General features: G+C 51.4%; 1 protein-coding gene across 5 annotated transcripts in view; it reads left to right on the top strand.

Moving 5' to 3' along the window:
* Positions 1-20,629, top strand: part of HDAC7 (histone deacetylase 7) — a 95,152-nt gene that overhangs the window by 33,264 nt on the left and 41,259 nt on the right. For 2 of the 5 annotated variants that reach the window (XM_033083384.1, XM_033083381.1), the window contains exon 1: positions 1,723-2,093. The exons of 2 other annotated variants lie outside the window; for them this stretch is intronic. In XM_033083384.1, the coding sequence (XP_032939275.1) occupies positions 1,997-2,093 (97 nt within the window). In that variant the 5' untranslated portion in view covers positions 1,723-1,996. Of the gene's footprint in view, positions 1-1,273; positions 1,591-1,722; positions 2,094-20,629 lie in introns of those variants that run through there. One more of the 5 variants, XM_033083385.1, reaches the window with a different exon arrangement.

The raw sequence follows: 20,629 nt of genomic DNA, 5'->3' as shown, positions 1-20,629 counted from the left end.
AGGCTGCTTTTTCACAAGCTGCTCTTGCGTAAGGGCAGCCTTGGGCAGCACAGAAAATGTGGAGAACTTCCTTCCCGTGCTGGAGACAAAGCCAGGATTGCTCTCCCCATTCCTTTCCTCCTTTGTGCTTTCCTGAACTCCAAGCCTTGTGTAAATTCCCCAGGTTTGCCCGGGACTGGATGCACCAAGAAAAACTGTCACATCCAGCCTGGGGCTGCAACTTCCACATGAAAATGTTTTTTGTGCTCCTTCCTCAGCCTCTGTGCCCCATCCAGCTGCCTCCAGCAGCTCTGGGGTGTCTGCAGTGGCTGCAGGCTGGGAATGTTCACAGCAGGGATGGCTGTGTCCTTTGGGATTTGGGATTTGGGATTTGGGATTTGAGTGTTGGGCTTTGGACTTTGGGGTTTGAACTTTGGATTTTGGGCTTTGGACTTTGGGTTTTGGGCTTTGAGCTTTGGGTTTTGGGCTTTGGGCTTTGGGTTTTGGGTTTTGAGCTTTTCCCTTTGGGTTTTGAGCTTTGAGCTTGGGCTTTGGGTTTTGGGCTTTGAACTTTGGGTTTTGTGCTTTGGGCTTTGGACTTTGGGGATTTGACCTTTCAGTTTTGAGGTTTGAGCTTTTGACTTTGGGTTTTGAGCTTTGTGCTTTGGACTTTGGGTTTTGGGTTTTGAGTTTTGTGCTTTGAGCTTTGTGCTTTGGACTTTAGGCTTTGGGCTTTGGGTTTTGGGCTTTGAACTTCGGGTTTTGAGCTTTGGGCTGTGAGCTTTCGACTTTGGGCTTTGGGGTTTGTGCTTTGGGCTTTGGACTTTGGGGTTTGGGCTTTCAGTTTTGAGGTTTGAGCTTTTGACTTTGAGCTTTGGGCATTGGACTTTGGGTTTTGGGTTTTGAGTTTTGTGCTTTGAGCTTTTGACTTTGGGCTTTGAGCTTTGTGCTTTGGACTTTGGGGTTTCAGTTTTGGGCTTTGAGTTTTTGACTTTGGGCTTTGTGCTTTGGACTTTGGGTTTTGGACTTTGGGGCTTGAACTTTGGGTTTTGAGCTTTGGGCTGTGAGCTTTCGACTTTGGGCTTTGAGTTTTGTGCTTTGAGCTTTGTGCTTTGGACTTTGGGTTTTGGGTTTTGAGCTTTGAGCTTAGGGCTTTGGGTTTTGGACTTTCAGTTTTGGACTTTGGGTTTTGAACTTTGGGTTTTGTGCTTTCAGTTTTAGACTTTGGCTTTTTGGTTTTGTGTTTTGTGTTTTGGGGGTGCTCTGGCTCCCTCTGAGGCTGCTCTGGATCTCTGCAATTCCTGCTCCAGCAGCTGCCTGGGCAGGCTGAGCCTGCGGCACAAGCTCGGCTCTAAGTGGGCTCCTGCTGGGCTTTGGCCACATCCCAGCACCGAGAAACCACCTTGGGCTACTGGGCTACCACCCTGGGCTACTGGGCTACCACCCTGGGCTATGGGGCTACCACCCTGGGCTACTGAGCTACAACTCTGCCCTTCCACCCTGGCCATGTTCGGGGTGGGCACATCCCTCTGGGGGCGCCGAAAATTTGGGGTTGTGACCCCCGGAGCTGCTCTGGCTCTACCTGCTGCTCGCCGAGCGCGTCTGGCCGAGGTGAGAGTTGTTGTGCAGAGTTTCCTCTTTTATATCCTCTTATGTCACGCAGCCCCGGCGGCTGAGCGAGCCCGAAATAGCCGCCAATCCCGGGAGGTTTCACTTCAAGCTCTCTATTCTTGGCTCGCCGGCGTTACTCAGTCATGAGCTCAGGGAGAGCCGAGTGAGGACCAGCAGGGCGAGTGCCGGGCAGGGCTGCTAGCCACGGGTGGCTACGAGGGTTCGGTGGTGGTTCTGAGCCACCCCAGCTGTGCTGGGATGAATTAAACGGAGCCCGAACCCGAGCCGGGACGGGATGAATCGGTTCTGAGAAGCTGCGAACGAGTCTGACCCGGCTCGGCACGGCTCGGCACGGCTCGGCGCTGCTCCCAGGATCGGGTGGGCGGCAGGGATGAAGCAGAAGTGAATGTGGGATGCGGAGCCGCGGCTTCCCGGCAGAGGAACTCTCTGGATGTTCTCAGGGCTGGAGGTGTCCGGCTCGCTGGTGATGTTCAGCCCGTCCTGTGAGTGCCTCGCCCAGCCCTGGGCTCGTTCCTGCGGGCGGGGGGTGGCCACGGAGAGGGAATTTGGGATCGCTGCTGGGGTGGGGTGGGGCTGCAGTGGTGGGGTCGGGCAGAGCGGGTCTGGGGCAGGGCACTGAGGGTTGGTGGCCACTGGTGGGGCAATCTCAGGGCGTTGAGGGTTGGTGGCCATCAGTGGGGCAAGCTTGGAGCTCTGAGGGTTGGTGGTCACTTGTGAGACAGGCTCAGGGCACTGAGGGTTGGTGGCCACTGGTGGGGCAAGCTCAGGGCACTGAGGGTTGGTGGCCACCAGTGGGGCAAGCTCAGCACTCTGAGGGTTGGTGGCCATCACTGGGGCAAGCTCAGGGTATTGAGGGTTGGTGGCCACCAGCAGGGCAAGCTCAGGGCACTGAGGGTTGCTGGCCACTGGTGGGGCAGGGTCTGGTCTCTCAGGGTTGGTGGCCACCTGTGAGACAAGCTCAGGGCTCTGAGGGTTGTTGGCCACCACTGGGGCAAGCTCAGGGCATTGAGGAGTGGTGACCACTTGTGAGACAGGCTCGGGGCTCTGAGGGTTGGTGGCCACTGGTGGGGCAAGCTCAGCACTCTGAGGGTTGGTGGCCATCAGTGGGGCAAGCTTGGGGCTCTGAGGGTTGGTGGTCACTTGTGAGACAGGCTCAGGGCACTGAGGGTTGGTGGCCACTGGTGGGGCAAGCTCAGGGCACTGAGGGTTGGTGGCCACCAGTGGGGCAAGCTCAGCACTCTGAGGGTTGGTGGCCATCACTGGGGCAAGCTCAGGGTATTGAGGGTTGGTGGCCACCAGCAGGGCAAGCTCAGGGCACTGAGGGTTGGTGGCCACTGGTGGGGCAGGGTCTGGTCTCTCAGGGTTGGTGGCCACCTGTGAGACAAGCTCAGGGCTCTGAGGGTTGTTGGCCACCACTGGGGCAAGCTCAGGGCATTGAGGAGTGGTGACCACTTGTGAGACAGGCTCGGGGCTCTGAGGGTTGGTGGCCACTGGTGGGGCAAGCTCAGCACTCTGAGGGTTGGTGGCCATCAGTGGGGCAAGCTTGGGGCTCTGAGGGTTGGTGGTCACTTGTGAGACAGGCTCAGGGCACTGAGGGTTGGTGGCCACTGTGGGGCAAGCTCAGGGTGTTGAGGGTTGGTGGCCACCAGCGAGACAGGCTTGGGACACTGAGGGTTGGTGGCCACCACTGGGGCAAACTCAGAGCTCTGAGGGTTGGTGGCCATCACTGGGGCAAGCTCAGGGCTTTGAGGAGTGGTGGCCATCAGTGAGGCAGGGTCAGGGCACTGAGAGTTGGTGGTCACCAGAGGGGCAGGGTCTGGTCTCTCAGGGTTGGTGGCCACCAGCAGGGCAAGCTCGGGACTCTCAGGGTTGGTGGCCATGACTGGGGCAAGCTCAGGGCTCTGAGGGTTGGTGGCCACTGGTGGGGCAATCTCAGTGCTCTGAGGGCTGGTGGCCATCACTGGGGCAAGCTCAGGGCTCTGAGGGTTGGTGGCTACCTGTGGGACAGGCTCAGGGCACTGAGGGTTGGTGGCCACCAGCGAGACAGGCTTGGGACACTGAGGATTGGTGGCCACCGATGGGGCAAGTTCAGGGCATTGAGGGTTGGTGAGCACCAGCAAGGTGGATGATCCTCGCTGTGGTGGGATCCTGGTCATGGTGGGATCCTCATCCTGGTGGGATCCTGGTCATGGTGGGATCCTCATCCTGGTGGGATCCTGGTCATGGTGGAATCCTGGCTGTGCAAGGACCCTCATCCTGATGAGATCTTCATCCTGGTGGGATCCTCATCCTGGTGGGATCCTGGCTGTGGTGGGATCCTGCCCGTGCGAGGATCGTTGTGCTGGTGGGACCCTCAGGGCACTGGGGGTTGATGTCCTGCAGGAGGGTCCCAGCTCTGCAGCCCTGGAGCTGTGGGAGGGGAGGTGGGTGCCAGCTGCAGCAGCAGCTCAGGACAGGCTCCTTTGCTGCATTTTCTGCAGTTTCAGAGCAAACTCCCCAGCTCTGCTCAGGCAATGCCTGGGGGGATGCAGGAGAACCCCTGGCTGGTGTTTCCACAAGACTTTGACTATTTTTGAGCGTGTTTCTTGGGGAAGAACCTCATTTTCCTTTCAATCCCTTTCACATTTCCACCCTTACTGAGTTAGGTCTATCCCACCCTGGAGCTTGGAGGGGCACAAACAGCATCCTGCACTTGGGGGACTGATGGCAAAAAAAGCCCATCCTGGGTGGGGGAAGGTGCTGCTGGTGTTTTTGGCCCAGCTGGGAGGTGTTTGGGGCTCTGTACGTGGGGTTGCTGGGGAGGGAGTGTTGTGTTCCGAGCTCGCATCCTGCCTGCGCTGCGGGGAGCGGTCACGTGCGCTCGAGGCCTTTGTCCTGCGCCCTCGCTGCTTTTTTTAAAATTTATTTTTAGGTGCTCTCCGGGCTTCCTCTTCCTCCTGCGCCGCGCTGCACTCCCTCTTTCTAACTCCCTCTTCTAGGATTGCTTTCTGAGCAGTCAGTTCCTCCTTAAAGCCATTTTTGCAGGGCTTTGTCTGCTCTTGGGAGCCGGCCCAGTTGAGCATTAGCAGCTGCTGGCTCCTCTGGGTAAGCAAGAACAAATAAAGGTTTGCACTGAATGAATCATTTGAGCCTTATCTGTCCTTCCCAGCCCAGGACAGCTGTGCAGCTTCTGCTGCAGTGCCTGCAGGGCTCCTTGGATGGCCTGAATGGGTTTGTGTTGTTGATCTGGGCTGGTCTCAGTGAATCCTTGCTGTGTCTCCGAGCTCTGGGCTGTGCTTGGTTAGGAAACTCCGCTCTGGAGTTGTTCCCTCTCTGTAAAAACTCAGCTGTGCTTGGGGTGGTTTGGGGGGAAATGGAGAAATGTCGTGGTGGGAGCCACATCGTGGTGGGATCCTCGTGGTGGGATCCTCATGGTGGGGGGATCCACATCCTGGTGGGATCCTGGTTGTGGTGGGAACCTGGTCGTGGTGGGATCCTTGTAGTGGGATCCTGGTGGGATCCTCAGGGTGGGATCCTGGAAATGGAGAGATCCTGGTTGTGGTGGGATCCACATCGTGGGATCCTGGTGGTGGTGGGATCCACTTCCTGATGGGATCCTGGTGGTGTTTGGATCCTGGTGGTGGGATCCTGGTTGTGGTGGGATCCTGGTTGTGGTAGGATCCACATCCTGGTGGGATCCTGGTGGTGGTGGGATCCTGGTTGTGGTAGGATCCACATCCTGGTGGGATCCACATCGTGGTGGGATCTTGGTTGTGGAGGAATCCTCGTGGTGGGATCCTGGTTGTGGTGGGATCCACTTCCTGGTGGGATCCTGGTTGTGGTGGGATCCTGGCTGTGGTAGGATCCACATCCTGGTGGGATCCTCACGGTGGGATCCTGGTCATGATGGGATCCCGATTGTGGTGGGATACTGGTGGTGGTGGGATCCACATCCTGGTGGGATCCTGGTGGTGGTGGGATCCTTGTGGTGGGAACCTGGTCATGGTGGGATCCTGGTCATGGAGGGATCCTGGTGGTGGTGGGATCCTGGCTGTGGTGGGATCCACATCCTGGTGGGATTCTGGTGGTGAGATCCTCATTATGGTGAGATCCTGGTTGTGGCAGGATCCACATCCTGGTGGGATTCTGGTGATGAGATCCTCATTGTGGTGGGATCCTGGCCGTGGTAGGATCCTCATCATGGCAGGATCCTCATTGTAATGAGATCCTGCTTGTGGTGAAATCCTCATCCTGGTGGGATCCTGCTCCTGGCGGGATCCTGGTGGTGGTGGGATCCACATCATGGTGGGATCCTGGTCATGGTGAGATCCTGATTGTGGTGAGATCCTACTCCTGGAGGGATCCTGCTCCTGGGGGGATCCTGTTCCTGGTGGGATCCTGTTCCTGGTGGGATCCTCATCCTGGTGGGATCCTGCTCCTGGTGGGATCCTGCTCCTGGCGGGATCCTGGTGGTGGATGAGCTCTGAAGGCAGACAGGCTGTGTGAGGATGATCTCCTGCCATCCTGAGGGCTGTGGCACAGCGTGGCACTCAGGAGCTGTGCTGTGGCTTTGCTGGCTTGAGGCAGGATTTGCAGAGAAGTGGCTGGAGTTGGTTTAATAACAAACGTGGGAGGAGGGAGGAGAGAGCAGATAAAGCCTTGGGCTCGTGCCTGGCAAGTCTGGATCTCACACTGGGGCGAGGAGCTGAGTGGAGCTCCTGCTGGATCCTGGGCATGGAGGGTTCCTGAGGGATACCCTGGGCCTGGATCCATCCCCCCTTCCCTTTTCTGGCACTCCCCAGGGCCTGGATCCATCCCCCCTTCCCTTTTCCCTGTCAGCCCCTGGATCCATCTCCCCATCCCTTTTTCCTGGTACCCCCAGGGATCTGGATCCATCTCCCCTTCCCTTTTCTGGCACTTCCCAGGGCTTGGATCCATCCCCCCTTCCCTTCTCCCTGACACCCCCAGGGATCTGGATCTATCACCCCTTCCCCTCTCCCTGGTACCCCCAGGGCCTGGATCCATCACCCCTTCCCCTTTCCCTGACATCCCCTGGATCCATCCCCCCTTCCCTTTTCTGCCACTCCCCAGGGCCTGGATCCATCCCCCCTTCCCCTCTCCCTGCCATCCCCAAATTCCCCGTGCTCTGCTGACCCAACAGGAGCTGCACAACCCTCCCTGGCCCAGATTTTTCTACTTTTTCCCTGTGGCAGAGCAGCTCTCACCCCTCTGCCTCTCACCACGAGTGTGCCCAGCCAGGCTTTGCCTTCTCTGCCCTTCACTCATTTTTTAGCCATTATTTTATTTATTTGTGGAGCTGTGGGGGTGGGATGGCTGTGACCCCTCATCCCTCGTGCTGTGTCCATTCCTGGCTGTGCAGGGATGCTGAATCCCCCCTTCCCCTCCAGCTGCAGCAATAATTCACCTGCATTAAACCCCAAATCTTCCCTTTTTTCCAATTCTGTATAAACAACCCTGGGCTGGGGTAGGTGAGCACGGCCCTGCCAAGGCCTCGTGTCCACAAATGACTAAATCCTGCCTGAAAAGTCCAAAGTATGAAAACATTATTTTTGGGGTTTGGCTGAGCCTCGTGGGCTGCTGGGATGGAGCCGCCTTGGCCGTGGCTGGACGCTGCCTGCAGCTCTGCAGCCGATGAGGAGGGGGAGGAAGGCTGGGGAGGGGCTTGGGGGGTTTGGGGTGCTGGGGTGGCTCTGGGCCACCTGATTTGGGATCCCTGATTTGGGATTCCTGATTTGGAATCCCTGATTTGGAATCCCACATTTGGGATCCCTGATTTAGAATCCCTGATTTTGTGATCCCTGCTTCAGCATCCCTGATTTGGGATCCCTCATTTTAGGATCCCTGATTTTGTGATCCCTGATTTTGTGATCTCTGATTTAGAATCCCTGACTTGTGATCCTGATTTGGAATCTCTGATTTGGGATCCCTGATTTGGAATCCCTGCTTTGGAATCCCACATTTGGGATCCCTGATTTAGGATCCCTGATTTTGTGATCCCTGGATTGGAATCTCTGATTTGGGATCCCTCATTTTAGGATCCCTGATTTTGTGATCCCTGATTTTGTGATCTCTGATTTAGAATCCCTGATTTTGTGATCCTTGATTTGGGATCCCTGACTTGTGATCCTGATTTGGAATCTCTGATTTGGGATCCCTGATTTGGGATCCCTGACTTGGAATCCCACATTTGGGATCCCTGATTTGGAATCTCTGATTTGGGATCCCTGCTTCGGGGTCCCTGATTTGGGATCCCTGATTTGTGACCCCTGGTTTTGGAATCCCTGATTTGTGATCCCTGATTTGTGATCCCTGATTTAAGATCCCTGATTTGGGATGCCTGATTTAGGGATCCCTGATTTAGGATGCCTGATTTGGGATCCCTGATTTTGGGATCCCGGGTTTGGGATCTCTGATTTGTGATCCTTGATTTTGAGATGCCTGATTTGGGATCCCTGATTTAGGATAACTGATTTGGGATCCCTGATTTAGGATCCCTGATTTGGAATCCCTGATTTGGGATCCCTGATCTAGGATACCTTATTTTAGGAACCCTGATTTAATCCCTGATTTAGGATCCTGATTTGGAATCCCTGATTTGGAATCTCTGATTTAGGATCCCCGATTTTAGGATCCCTGATTTAGGATCTCTGATGTGGAATCCCTGATGTGGGATCCCTGATTTTAGGATCCCTGATTTGGGATCCCTAATTTTCAAACACCTGATTTAGGATCCCTGATTTAGGATCCCTGATTTAGGATCCTGATTTGGAATCCCTGATTTAGGATCCTGATTTGGAATCCCTGATTTAGGATCCCTGATTTTAGGATCCCTGATTTAGGATCCTGATTTAGGATCCCTGCCCCATTCCCAGGTATCCAGAGCCGCCGGCTCAGGGCTGGCAGCTCCAGGCCCGGCGGTGAGACGCTGGTATGTGAGATGTAAACTCCATCCCAAAGTTTAGATTACAGCCCTGTGAAAAACATCAGCTCCCCTAAATGGAGCCCAGATGGTGGCGGAAGCCTCGGAGCCTGGGGCCAGGAATTGCTCAGGAATTGCACAGGAATTGCAGGAACCGTGAGAGCAAAAGGCTCGGGGCTCTGGGGGAGGGAGGGGAAGGTTGGTGGGGTTGCAGCATCCTAAACCAGCCCAGCTCCTCCACCTCAAACCCTCGGAAAGAACCGGGGATGACCAAAATCTCCCGGCTTGCATCACAGCCTTTGCAAAGCCGAGCTTTCCCGCTGAGCTGAGCCTAAGGGCTGGACCTGAAGTTATGAGCACAGGAGCTCTGCTGTCCCAGGAGAGCTGCCAGAGGAGGAATTTCCTTGTGGCCTCATCTGGGCAGGTCCAGAGCTGAGCCCAGGGCGAGGGGAGAGATGGTTTGGGCAAGGGGAGGTGGCACAGGGTGGTGGGGACAGTTTGGGGTCCTGGGATGGTGGGGACAGTTTGGGAGAGCCTGGGATGGTGGGGACAATTTGGGGGAGCCTGGAGTCATTCTGTCCTGGAATGCTGGGGACAGTTTGGGGTCCTGGGATGTTTGGGACAGTTTGGGGGTGCCTGAACACTGATTTAGGGTCCTGGGATGTTTGGGACAGTTTGGGGGAGCCTGGACTGATCCAGGGTCTGGGATGTTGGGGACAGTTTGTGGGAGCCTGGCCCTGATTCTGTCCTGGGATGTTTGGGACAGTTTGGGGGTGCCTGGACACTGATTTAGGGTCTGGGATGTTGGGGACAATTTGGGGGAGCCTGGACACTGATCCAGGATCTGGGATGGTGGAGACAGTTTGGGGGAGCCTGGACTGACTCTGTCCTGGGATGGTGGGGACAGTTTGGAGTCCTGGGATGTTGGGGACAGTTTGGGGGAGCCTGGACTCCTTCTGTCCTGGGATGTTGGGGACAGTTTGGGGGTGCCTGAACACTGATTTAGGGTCCTGGGATGTTGGGGACAATTTGGGGGAGCCTGGACTGATCCAGGATCTGGGATGTTTGGGACAGTTTGGAGGTGCCTGGACTGATTCAGGGTTCTGCTGTTGTGACAAAAATAAAATGTCCCAGGGTGCTGGGAGGGGATTTGGGGGCTCCTCCCCACCTGTACCACAGGGCTGAACCTCAGCTGAGTCTGAAAATGGGATGGGAGGAGTGAGGAAATGGGATGTGAGGAGTGAGAAAAGGGGACATCAGGTGGGAGGGAATGGGATGTGAGGAGTGAGGAAAGGGACATGAGGAGTGAGGAAATGGGATATCAGGAATAAGGAAATGGGATGTGAGGAGTGAGGAAATGGAACATTAGGAATAAGGAAATGGGACATGAGGTGGGAGTGAGGAAAGGGGACATGAGGAGGAAAGAAGTGGAATATCAGGTGTAAGGAAATGGGAGATCAGGTGGGAAGAAATGGAATGTGAGGAGGGAGGAAATGGGACGTTAAGAATAAGGAAATGGAATATCAGGAAAGAGGAAATGGGAGATCAGGTGTAAAGAAATGGGACATCAGGTGAGAGGAATGGGATATCAGGAATAAGGAAATGGGACATTAGGAATAAGGAAATGGGATATCAGGAATGAGGAAATGGAATAACAGGTGTAAGGAAATGGGAGATCAGGAATGAGGAAATGAGATGTGAGGAATGAGGAAATGGGATAGCAGGAGTGAGGAAATGGGACATTAGGAATGAGGAAATGGGACATTAGGAATAAGGAAATGGAATATCCGGTGGGAGGAAATGGGACATTAAGAATAAGGAAATGGGATGTGAGGAGTGAGGAAATGGGACATTAGGAATAAGGAAATGGGATATCAAGAATGAGGAAATGGGAGATCAGGTAGGAGTGAGGACTCTGATGCTCTCAGTGAGTGCCAGTGCTCTCCTCCCCGCTCAGAAAAGGCTCAGAGCTGCAGGAAGGGGCCCAGGCTGCAGGTTTGGGGACAGGGCACTCGAGATGGTTTGCTTTAAATACCCGCTTAGTTGAAATAACAACCTGTAAATAAATAATAAAGTAATGAAATAAAATAAATAAAATAATAAAATAATAATAATAAAAAAATAATAATAAAATAATAATTCTATAATATATTATATAATAATATATAATAATCTATAATAATATATAATATATAATATATAATATATAATATATAATATATAATATATAATATATAACATATAACATATAGTGTATAATATATAATATAAACATATAATATATAATATATAATAAAACTAATATAATAAAAATAATAATTGAATAATATAATTATTGAATAATATAACAATAAAATAATAAAAGCCCTACAGCAAACACAATTGTCAACACTACCAACTACAAAAAACCAAAACCACCACCCAAATTAAAATAATAATAATAAAAAAAATAAAACCACAAACAAAAAACCATGCTCTAAAAAAACAAACCCAAAAAGTAGCCATGTTAAACAATTCCCCCCAAAAATTTAACTAAACATCAAACACTATAAATATGCAACAAGTTGATGTATTATAAAATGTATTTTAAAAAACAATCCCAAAGCAGCTGCGTGCTCACAGCAACTTGCCAAGCACCCAACCATTTTAACCCTTTGCTTTATATTTATCTCTATTCTCTTTTTATTAAACCTTTTTAAATTTTACCAAAACAACAAATTGTATTTTTCACGCTGACCCTGGGAATGAGAGCTGAGCCTTGGCCGGGGCTCTGACCCCTGTCCCAGCTTCCCATTCCCAGCCTGGAAATTTTTTTGGATGTTCTCAGCATCAACCCCTGGACCTCACAGCCCCCATGAGATGAGCAAAACTCCCAAACCTCATCAAAAAACTCTGATTTTTGTCAGATTATCCAAACTCGTGGCAGCTCTGACTTAGGGTGACTTCATGGCAGGGAGGAGGGATCACACCCCAAAGCTCTGGCTGGGAATTGTGCAGGAAAAAAAAAACCAAAAATACAAAATCCATGAGGCAAAGGTTGGGTTTGGGGCTGGGTCTGTGGATTTAAGCCCGGCCTAGGGCAGGGGGGAGCTCTGGGGAGGGTTTGTGCTGCTCCTCCTGGCTCAGGGTGCAGCTCTGGCAGGGCTGGGCTGGGAGAAGAGGCCAAACAGCTGCGAGGGAGAGGAGGAGCAGCGAGCTCAGAGCTCTGGGAACATCCAAAACGCTCTGAAAAAACAACCAGAGCCCCTCCAGACCCCCCACCCTTGGGTGCTCCCAGCTCCCCTTCCACAGTTTGGTTTTTTCTTTTTTTTTTTTGGGTTTCAGGAGCCTTGGGATGCTCAAAACCAGCGAGGTTTTAAGAGATTTACAGAGCAAACTAAAATTGTTTTTCTTGCCTCTTCTTCTGTGATGTGTGATAAATCTTGAGGAGGTTTTTAATCAGAAACGAAAAATCTCAGGTGTGAGTGGAGTCTGGAAACTGGAAAATTCCCAGTTTAGCTGGAAACGTTCAGCAAATCGGTGAAGTTGCGCCAAATTCTCCAGGGGGATTTAAACATCTGCTCCCAGGGATGCCCAGGGTGGGATTTTTGGGGTGTCTGTGCAAGGCCAGGGGTTGCACTGGATGATTTTTGGATGAATATTGTATGACTGTGTGAATCTATGAAAACATTTGTTCCTGAAACTGGAGTCATTCCTGGGATTGCAACACCCGGGCTGTGTTTCCAATTAATCTGCTGAAGTCGTCATGTATTTCCAAGCGCGTTGGCTCAGCACAGAGAAATCTGGCCCGGGCTGGGGGCTGAAATGCCAGCTGGGATGAGCACGGAATGCAAGGAGGGAACGGCCCCGGGGCACCTGGGCCGGGATCTCCGAGGGGCTCTGCTGGAGGAGGGGGCACAGCAGGAATGGGAACGCCTGGAATCGTTTTGGGGTTTGTCCCGAGCTGTTCTGGGGGTGTGGTTTGGTTTTGGGGAGCAGGGGGGGTGCAGGGGGTTGTGCTCTGTGCGTTCCCTGCCCTCTATCCTGGGGGGGTTGGATGGGGAGGTTTTGGGGATGGTGGAGTTGCCTCTGCACCCCAGCCCCTCCCAGACCATCCCAGGCCATCCCAGACCGGCCCTGGGCTGCTGTGGGGCAGAATTGGGGTCAGGATTGGTTTGGTTTCAATTGGTTTAAGTTTGGTTTGGTTTGGTTTGGATTGGCTTGGTTATTTTGTTTTGTTTTGTTTTGTTTTGTTTTTGTTTTGGTTGGGCTGGGTTGGTTTGGTTTGGTTCGGTTTGGTTTGGATTGGGTTGGGTTGGGTTGGTTTGGGTCCCTGGGGTGCTGTGGGGCAGAGTTTGGGATTTGGTTTGGTTTGGTTTTAGTTTGGTTTGATTTGGTTTGGTTTAGTTTGGTTTAGTTTGGTTTGGTTTGGTTGTTTTGTTTTGTTCGCGTTGGGTTGGGTTGGTTTCGTTTGGTTTGGTTTGGATTGGTTTGGATTGGATTGGATTGGTTTGGTTTGGTTTTAGTTTAGTTTGGTTTTGGTTCGGTTTGGGGTTTGGCTTGGTTTGGTTTGGTTTGGGTTGGATTGGTTTGGTTATTTTGTTTTGTTTTGGTTTGGTCTGGTTGGGTTGGTTTTAGTTTGGTTTGTTTTGGTTCGTTTTGGTTTGTTTTGTTCGGGTTGGGTTGGATTGGTTTGGTTATTTTGTTTTGTTTTGGTTTGGTTTGGTTGGGTTGGTTTTGGTTTGGTTGGTTTGGTTTGGGTCCCTGTGGTGCTGTGGGGCAGAGTTTGGGGTTGGGTTTGGTTTGATTTGGTTTGGATTGGATTGGTTTGGTTTGGTTTGGTTTGGTTAGGTTTGGTTTGGTTTGGTTTGGTTTGGTTTGGTTTGGTTTGGGTTGGGTTGGTTTAGTTTGGTTTGGTTTGGTTTGGTTTTGGGTTGGTTTTAGTTTGGTTTGGTTTGGCTTGGGTCCCTGGGGTGCTGTGGGGCAGAATTTGGGGTCGGGATTGGTTTGGTTTGGTTTTAGTTTTGTTTGGTTTTGGTTTGATTTGATTTTAGTTTGGCTTGGTTTGGATTGGTTTGGTTGGTTGATTGGATTGGTTTTGTTTGGTTTAGTTTGGTTTGGTTTGGTTTTGGTTTGTTTTGGTTGGTTTGGTTTGGTTTTGGTTTGGTTTGGTTTGATTTGATTTGGTTTGGATTGGTTTGGATTGGGTTGGTTTGGTTTTAGTTTGGTTTGGTTTGGTTTGGGTTCCTGGTTTTCAGACAGGATCGTGGTGGGTGCTCGGTGTTCGGGAGCAGAGCAGGGAGAGGATTTTCCTGCGCCCTGGGAAGCGCTCGGTGCCGACCCAAACAGGACCGTGGCAGCGCTGGGAGTGTCCAAACCCCCTCCCCGAGCCTGAAATCCCAAATAAAACCCCGGGAAAACCGAGGGGGAGGAGGGGAAGGCGAGTTTTCCACGGGTGTTTAACGCCGCAGTGCATGGACATCCCAAATTTCAGGATTCTGCTCTGAATTCCCAAAATAGAGAGCTCTGTGCCCCAAGAGGTCCCTGCTGGGTTTTTCAGCAAGGGGAGGATGTGATGGTTCTATATTTGCTTGCAGGGCAATAATAATGATGGTTTCTATTTTTAACCCGTCAGCAGGGCAGAAATGCGCTTGGGAATGTTCAGATTCACTTGGGAATATTTAAATACACTTGGAAAAGTTTAAATGCATTTGGGAAAGTTTAAATGTATTTAGGAAAGTTCAAATGCACTTGGGAATATTTTAATGCACTTGGAAAAGTTTAAATACACTTGGAAAATTTTAAGTGTATTTGGGAAAGTTTAAATGCATTTGGAAATTTTTTAATGCATTTGGGAAAGTTTAAATGCTCTTGGGAATGTTCAAATGCACTTGGGAATATTTAAATGCATTTGGAAAAGTTTAAATACGCTTGGAAAAGTTTAAATGTGTTTGGTAAAGTTCAAATGCATTTGGGAATGTCTACATGCACTTGGGAATATTTAAATTTATTTGGGAATGTTCAGTTGCACTTTGGAAAGTTTAAATGCAGTTGGGAATGTTCAAATGCACTTGGAAAAGTTTAAATGCATTTGAGAAAATTTAAATGCAGTTGGGAATGTTTAAATGAATTTAGCAATATTTAAATGGACTTGGGAAAGTTCAAATGCACTTGGGAGTCTTTAAATGCATTTGGGAATTTTTTAATGCATTTGGGAATTTTTAAATGCATTTGGGAATGTTCAGATGCACTTGGGAATGTTTAAATGCTGATTTCAAACTGAACCAGGCCTTTGTGTGGGGATTTGGGATTAAACCTGAACTTGTGTGAGGTTCCAGGTATTGATTTCAGATTGAATTTGGTTCTTGTGTGGGGATTTCAGATTAAACCTGGCTCTTATGTGAGGATTTTGGATTAAGCCTGGTTCTTGTTTGGGGTCCCAGGTGGGAATTTTGCATTGAACCTGGTGCTTGTGTGGGGATTTGGGATTGAACATGAATTTGTGTGGGGATTTTTGATTAAACCTGGCCCTTGTGTGAGGATTTGGGATTAAATCTGGCCCTTGTTTTTGGGGCTCTGTGTCTGCTGTTTTGGGGTTCTGTCTCTGCTGTTTTAGGGTTCTAGCTCTGTTGGTTTTGGGGTTCTAGTTCTGCTGTTTTGGGTTTTTTCTCTGTTGTTTTTGGGGTTCTAGCTGTGCTGGTTTTGGGGTTCTAGCTGTGCTGTTTGGGTTTTTTCTCTGTTGTTTTTGGGGTTCTAGCTCTTCTGTTTTAGGGTCCCAGCTGTGCTGTTTTTGGGGTTCTTTCTCTGCTGTTCAGGCTTCTTTTTCTGTTGTTTTTGGGGTTCCAGCTGTACTGTTTTGGGTTCTAGCTGTGCTGTTTTTGGGGTTCTTTCTCTGTAGTGTTGGGGTTTTAGCTGTGCTGGTTTTGGGGTTTTTTCTCTGCTGTTTTTGGGGTTCTAGCTCTGCTGTTTTTGGGGTTCTAGCTCTGCTGTTTTGTGTTTTTTCTCTGTTGTTTTAGGGGTTGTAGCTGTTCTGTTTTAGAGTTCTAGCTCTGCTGTTTTTGGGGTTCTGTCTCTGTTGTTTTTTGGGGTTCTAACTGTGCTGTTTTTGGGGTTTTGTCTCTGCTGTTTTTAGGGTTCTAGCTGTACTGTTTTTGGGGTTCTTTCTCTGTTGTGTTAGGGTTCTAGCTGTGCTGTTTTTGGGGTTCTGGCTCTGCTGTTTTTGAGGTTCTAGCTGTGCTGTTTTGGGTTTTTTCTCTGCTGTTTTAGGGTTCTAGCTCTGCTGTTTGTGTTTTTTCTCTGTTGTTTTTAGGGCTCTAGCTGTGCTGTTTCGGTTTTTTCTCTGCTGTTTTAGGGTTCTAGCTGTGCTGTTTGGGTTTTTTTCTCTGTTGTTTTTGGGGTTCTAGCTGTGCTGTTTGGGGTTCTTTGTTGTTTTTGGGGTTCTTTGTTGGTTTTGGGGTTCTAACTCTGCTGTTTTTTGGGTTCTAACTGTACTGTTTAGGGTTCTGTCTCTATTGTTTTTGGGGTTCTGACTCTGTTGTTTTTGGGGTTCTTTCTCTGCTGTTTTGGGGTTCTAGCTCTGCTGTTTTTGGGGTTCTTTCTCTGTTGTTTTAGGGTTCTAGCTGTGCTGTTTAGGGTTCTGTCTCTGCTGTTTTTGGGGTTCTTTCTCTGCTGTTTTTGGGGTTCTGCCCCCCTCCCCCGCTGCCCAGCCGGACAATGGCCGGATCCGGGACCTGCGGCCGCTCCCGGGGCCACCCCCGCTCCCCCCGGGCCATTTCCATGGCATTGTCATTGTCATTGTCATTGTCCCCGCGCAGGAAGGACGGGGGTGGCTCAGCCTCTTCCCTTCGGCCTCCGGGGGATGCGGGGCGGGGACGGGACGGGATTTTTGTGCAAGAGGAGAAATCCCTGCTCTGGGGAGCGGAGAAAGGAAAAAACTCCTCTCGCTTTAACAAATTTAAAAATTTGGGATTTTAAAAGTTTGGGATGGACACCTCTGGGAGTTGGAGAAGGGTTGGAATTGTGGCTGGACATTTATTCACCCCTGGTTTCTCTTGGTGGAAGGGTCTGGTGCTGTTCTCCAGGTCAAGGATTTTGGGATGAGCATCCCTGGGAGCAGGAGAAAGGCTGAAATCGTAGCTGGAATTGTGTCTGGACATTTATTCATCCGTAAATTCCCTCAGGGTGAGGGTCTGGTGCTGTTCTCCATGCCCCAGGATTTTGGAATGGGCACCTCTGGGAGCAGGAGAAGGGCTGGAATTGTGGCTGGGCATTTATTCAGCTCTGGGAAGAGAATGTGGTGCTCTTGTCCAGCCCCAGGAGTTTGGGATGAGCACCCCTGGGAGCAGGAGAAGGTCTGGAATCATGGCTGGAATTGTGTTTAGACATTTATTCACCCCTGGTTTCTCTTGGTGGAAGGGCCTGGTGCTCTTCTCCAGCCCCAGGAGTTTGGAATGGGCACCCCTGGGAGCTGGAATTGTGACTGGGCATTTATTCAGCTCTGGGAGGAGAGTCTGGTGCTCTTCTCCAGGTCAAGGAGTTTGGGATGAGCATCCCTGGGAGCAGGAGAAGGTCTGGAATTGTGGTTGGACATTTATTCACCCCTGGTTTCCCTTGGTGGAAGGGTCTGGTGCTGTTCTCCATGCCCCAGGAGTCTGGGATGGGCACCTCTGGAACCTGGAATAGTGGCTGAACACTGATTCAGCTCTGGGGAGAGGATCTGGTGCTGTTTTCCAGCCCCAGGAATTTGGGATGGGCACCCCTGGGAGCAGGAGAATTGCTGGAATTGTGGCTGGACATTTATTCAGCTCTGGGAAGAGAGTGTGGATGCTGTTCTCCAGGTCAAGGATTTTGGGATGAGCATCCCTGGGAGCTGGAATTGTGTCTGGGCACTGATTCAGCTCTGGTGAGAGGATCTGATGCTCTTCTCCAGGCCCAGGAATTTGGGATGAGCATCCCTGGGAGCTGAATCGTGGCTGATTCACCCCTGGCTTCCCCAGGAAAATCTCCTTTTTTTTTTCCACCTGCTGCTGCTGCCAGCACCCGCCCCAGCCCACGCAAACCCTCCGAGTTTATTTTGTCTAAAAGCAAAACATCCCCCCGAGGAGCGGGGGTGGGGAGGGATGCCCTGCTCTGCTTTAATTACCCTTAATGAGCCAACCAGGGCTGTGCCAGGGCTGGGATTCACCCGTGAGAACGGCAGGGGTGTGGTGGGAGCGGGGATCCCGCAGCTCTGGGGGGCTGGGGGGCTGTTCTTCCCAGGGCCATGGGTGGGGTGGGGCTGATTTTGGGGTGCCTGGTGGGTTTTGAGGGCCTGGATGTGTCTGGGGTCTGGTCCTGAGAGGTTCTGAGGTTCCATCTCCCATCCAGAGTAGGGTCCATGAGTTGGATGTGGCTGATTTTGGGGTACCAGGTGGGTTTTGAGCACCTGGATGTGTCTGGGGTCTGATCCTGAAAGGTTCTGGAGGTTCCCATCTCCCATCCAGAGTGAGGTCCATGAGTTGGGTGTGCCCAATTTTTTAGGTCCATGGGTATTTTTCAGTTCCAGCTGAGTTTTGAACACCTGTATGTGTCTGGGGTCTGATCCTCAGAAATTCTGAGGTTCCATCTCCCATCCAGAGCAGGGTCCATGAGTTGGGTGTGCCAAATTTTTCGGGTCCAGGTGAGTTTTGAACACCTGGATGTGTCTGGGGTCTGGTCCTGAGAGGTTCTGGAGGTTCCATCTTCCATCCATAGTGGGATCCATAGGTTGGGTGTGCCAAATTTTTTTGGGTCCATGTGTATTTTTCCATTCCAAGTGAGTTTTGAGGGCGTGGATGTCTCTGGGATTTGATCCTGAGAGGTTCTGGAGGTTCCACTTCCCATCCAGAGCAAGGTCCATGGGTATTTTTCCATTCCAAGTGAGTTTTGAGCACCTGAATGTGTCTGGGGTCTGATCTTGAGAGGTTCTGAGGTTCCATGAATTGTCTGACTCCAAGGTCACGAGCTGCAAATGAGCAGGGAGATGAATCAGGGGACAAATCTCCCTCCCCAGGCCTGATGTGGAGCTCCCTTCCATGCTCCAGCAGGGAATATTCTCATTTTTTTGTGCTCAATAACTGCTCTGCTCACAGGTGCTGGGATGTGTGGCTGAATTCTGTGGTTTTTGTGCTGTTCTGGTGACTTTGCCAAACTTTAATCATCGTCTGTCTCAAAATTTTTTCTTGTTTTTGTTTTTTTTTTTTTCTGGAAACTTTCTGCAGAAGGGAGTTTGCAAGAATCAGAGCAGAAAAATTTGGGTTTACCCTGCTGGAAAAACTCTCAGGGGGAGCTTTTCTTGGAGCAGCATCAGCCTGGTGTCGTTTTGAAGCAGGAATTTGGGGAGGGGAGGGATCCACCCACATCTGCCCGAGGCGTAAAGCCCCGAAACTCCCAGGCCGTGAGCTCCAGAAAGAATTCTCACAGCTTGGCAGCCGCCTACTCCAAACATTGCGTCTTCCCCGAGCATCATCTGCTCTCTCGTGGCTCCTGCGGGACGGGGCCGGCGCTGTTTGTGTGCGGGGACGGCCGGGGCAGAGCGGGACTGGGCCTGGAGCTGCTTCCTCTGGGGCTGGTTTTTCTGGAGCTGCTTTTTCTGGAGCTGCTTTTTCTGGAGCTGCTTTTTCTGGAGCGGCTTTTTCTGGAGCTGCTTTTTCTGGAGTTGGTTTCTCTGGAGCTGCTTTCTCTGGAGCTGGTTTCTCTGGAGCTGCTTTCCCTGGAGCAACTTTCTCTGGAGTTGCTGTCCCTGGAGCTACTTTTTCTGGAGCTGCTTTTTCTGGAGCTGCTTTTTCTGGGGCTGCTTTTTCTGGAGTTGGTTTCTCTGGAGCTGCTTTCTCTGGAGCTGGTTTCTCTGGAGCTGCTTTCCCTGGAGCAACTTTCTCTGGAGTTGCTGTCCCTGGAGCTACTTTTTCTGGAGCTGCTTTTTCTGGAGCTGCTTTTTCTGGGGCTGTTTTCTCTGGAGCTGCTTTCTCTGGAGCAGCATTCCTTGGAGCTCCCATCCCTGGAATTCCCATCCCTGGAGCTGCTTTCTCTGGAGCAGCTTTCCTTGGAGCTGCTGGCCCTGGAACTCTCATCCTTGGAGCTCCCATCCCTGGAACTCCCATCCCCAGAGCTCCCATTTCTGGAGCAGCTTTCCTTGGAACTGCTGGCCCTGGAGCTCCCATCCCTGGAACTCCCATCCCTGGAATTCCCATCTCTGGAACAGTTTTCCCTGGAGCAGTTTGCCCTGGAGCTCCCATCCCTGGAATTCCCATCCCCAGAGCTCCCATTCCTGGAGCAGTTTTCCTTGGAGTTGCTTTCTCTGGAGCTGCTTTCCCCAAAGCTCCCATCTCTGGAATTCCCATCCTGGTGCTCCCATCCCTGGAGCTGCTTTCTCTGGAGATGTTTTCTCTGGAGCTCTCATCCCTGGAGCTCCCATCCCTGGAGTAGCTTCCCCTGGAGCTCCTATCCTCAGAGCTCCTATCCTCAGAGCTCCCATCCCCAGAGCTCCCCTTCCTGGAGCAGCTTTCCTTGGAGCTGCTGTCCATGGAGCTGCTTTCTCTGGAGCTGCTTTCCCCGAAGCTCCCATCTCTGGAATTCCCATCCTGGAGCTCCCATCCCTGAAACTGCTTTCTCTGGAGCTGCTTTCCCTGGAGCTGCTTTCTCTGGAGCTACTTTCTCTGGAACTGCTTTCCCCAAAGCTCCCATCCCTGGAGCAGTTTTCTTTGTAGTTGCTTTCCTTGGAGCTCCCATCTCTGGAGCAGTTTTCCCTGGAGCTGCTTTCCCAGGAGCAGTTTTCTCTGGAGCTCCCATCCCTGGAATTCCCATCCCTGGAATTCCCATCCCCAGAGCTCCCATTCCTGGAGCAGTTTTCCTTGGAGCTGCTGGCCCTGGAGCAGCTTTCCTTGGAATTGTTTTCTCTGGAACTGCTTTCCCCAAAGCTCCCATCCCTGGAATTCCCATCCCTGGAGCTGCTTTCCCTGGAGCTGCTTTCTCTGGAGATGTTTTCTCTGGAGCTCTCGTCCCTGGAGCTGCTTTCCCTGGAGTAGCTTCCCCTGGAGCTCCTATCCTCAGAGCTCCTATCCCCAGAGCTCCCATCCCCAGAGCTCCCCTTCCTGGAGCAGCTTT

The sequence above is a fragment of the Catharus ustulatus genome, chromosome 31 (assembly GCF_009819885.2).
Source record: "Catharus ustulatus isolate bCatUst1 chromosome 31, bCatUst1.pri.v2, whole genome shotgun sequence".
NCBI classification, from domain to species: domain Eukaryota; kingdom Metazoa; phylum Chordata; class Aves; order Passeriformes; family Turdidae; genus Catharus; species Catharus ustulatus.
The sequence above is the reverse complement of the archived record's forward strand: the minus strand, read 5'-3'. Positions and strand labels throughout refer to the sequence as shown.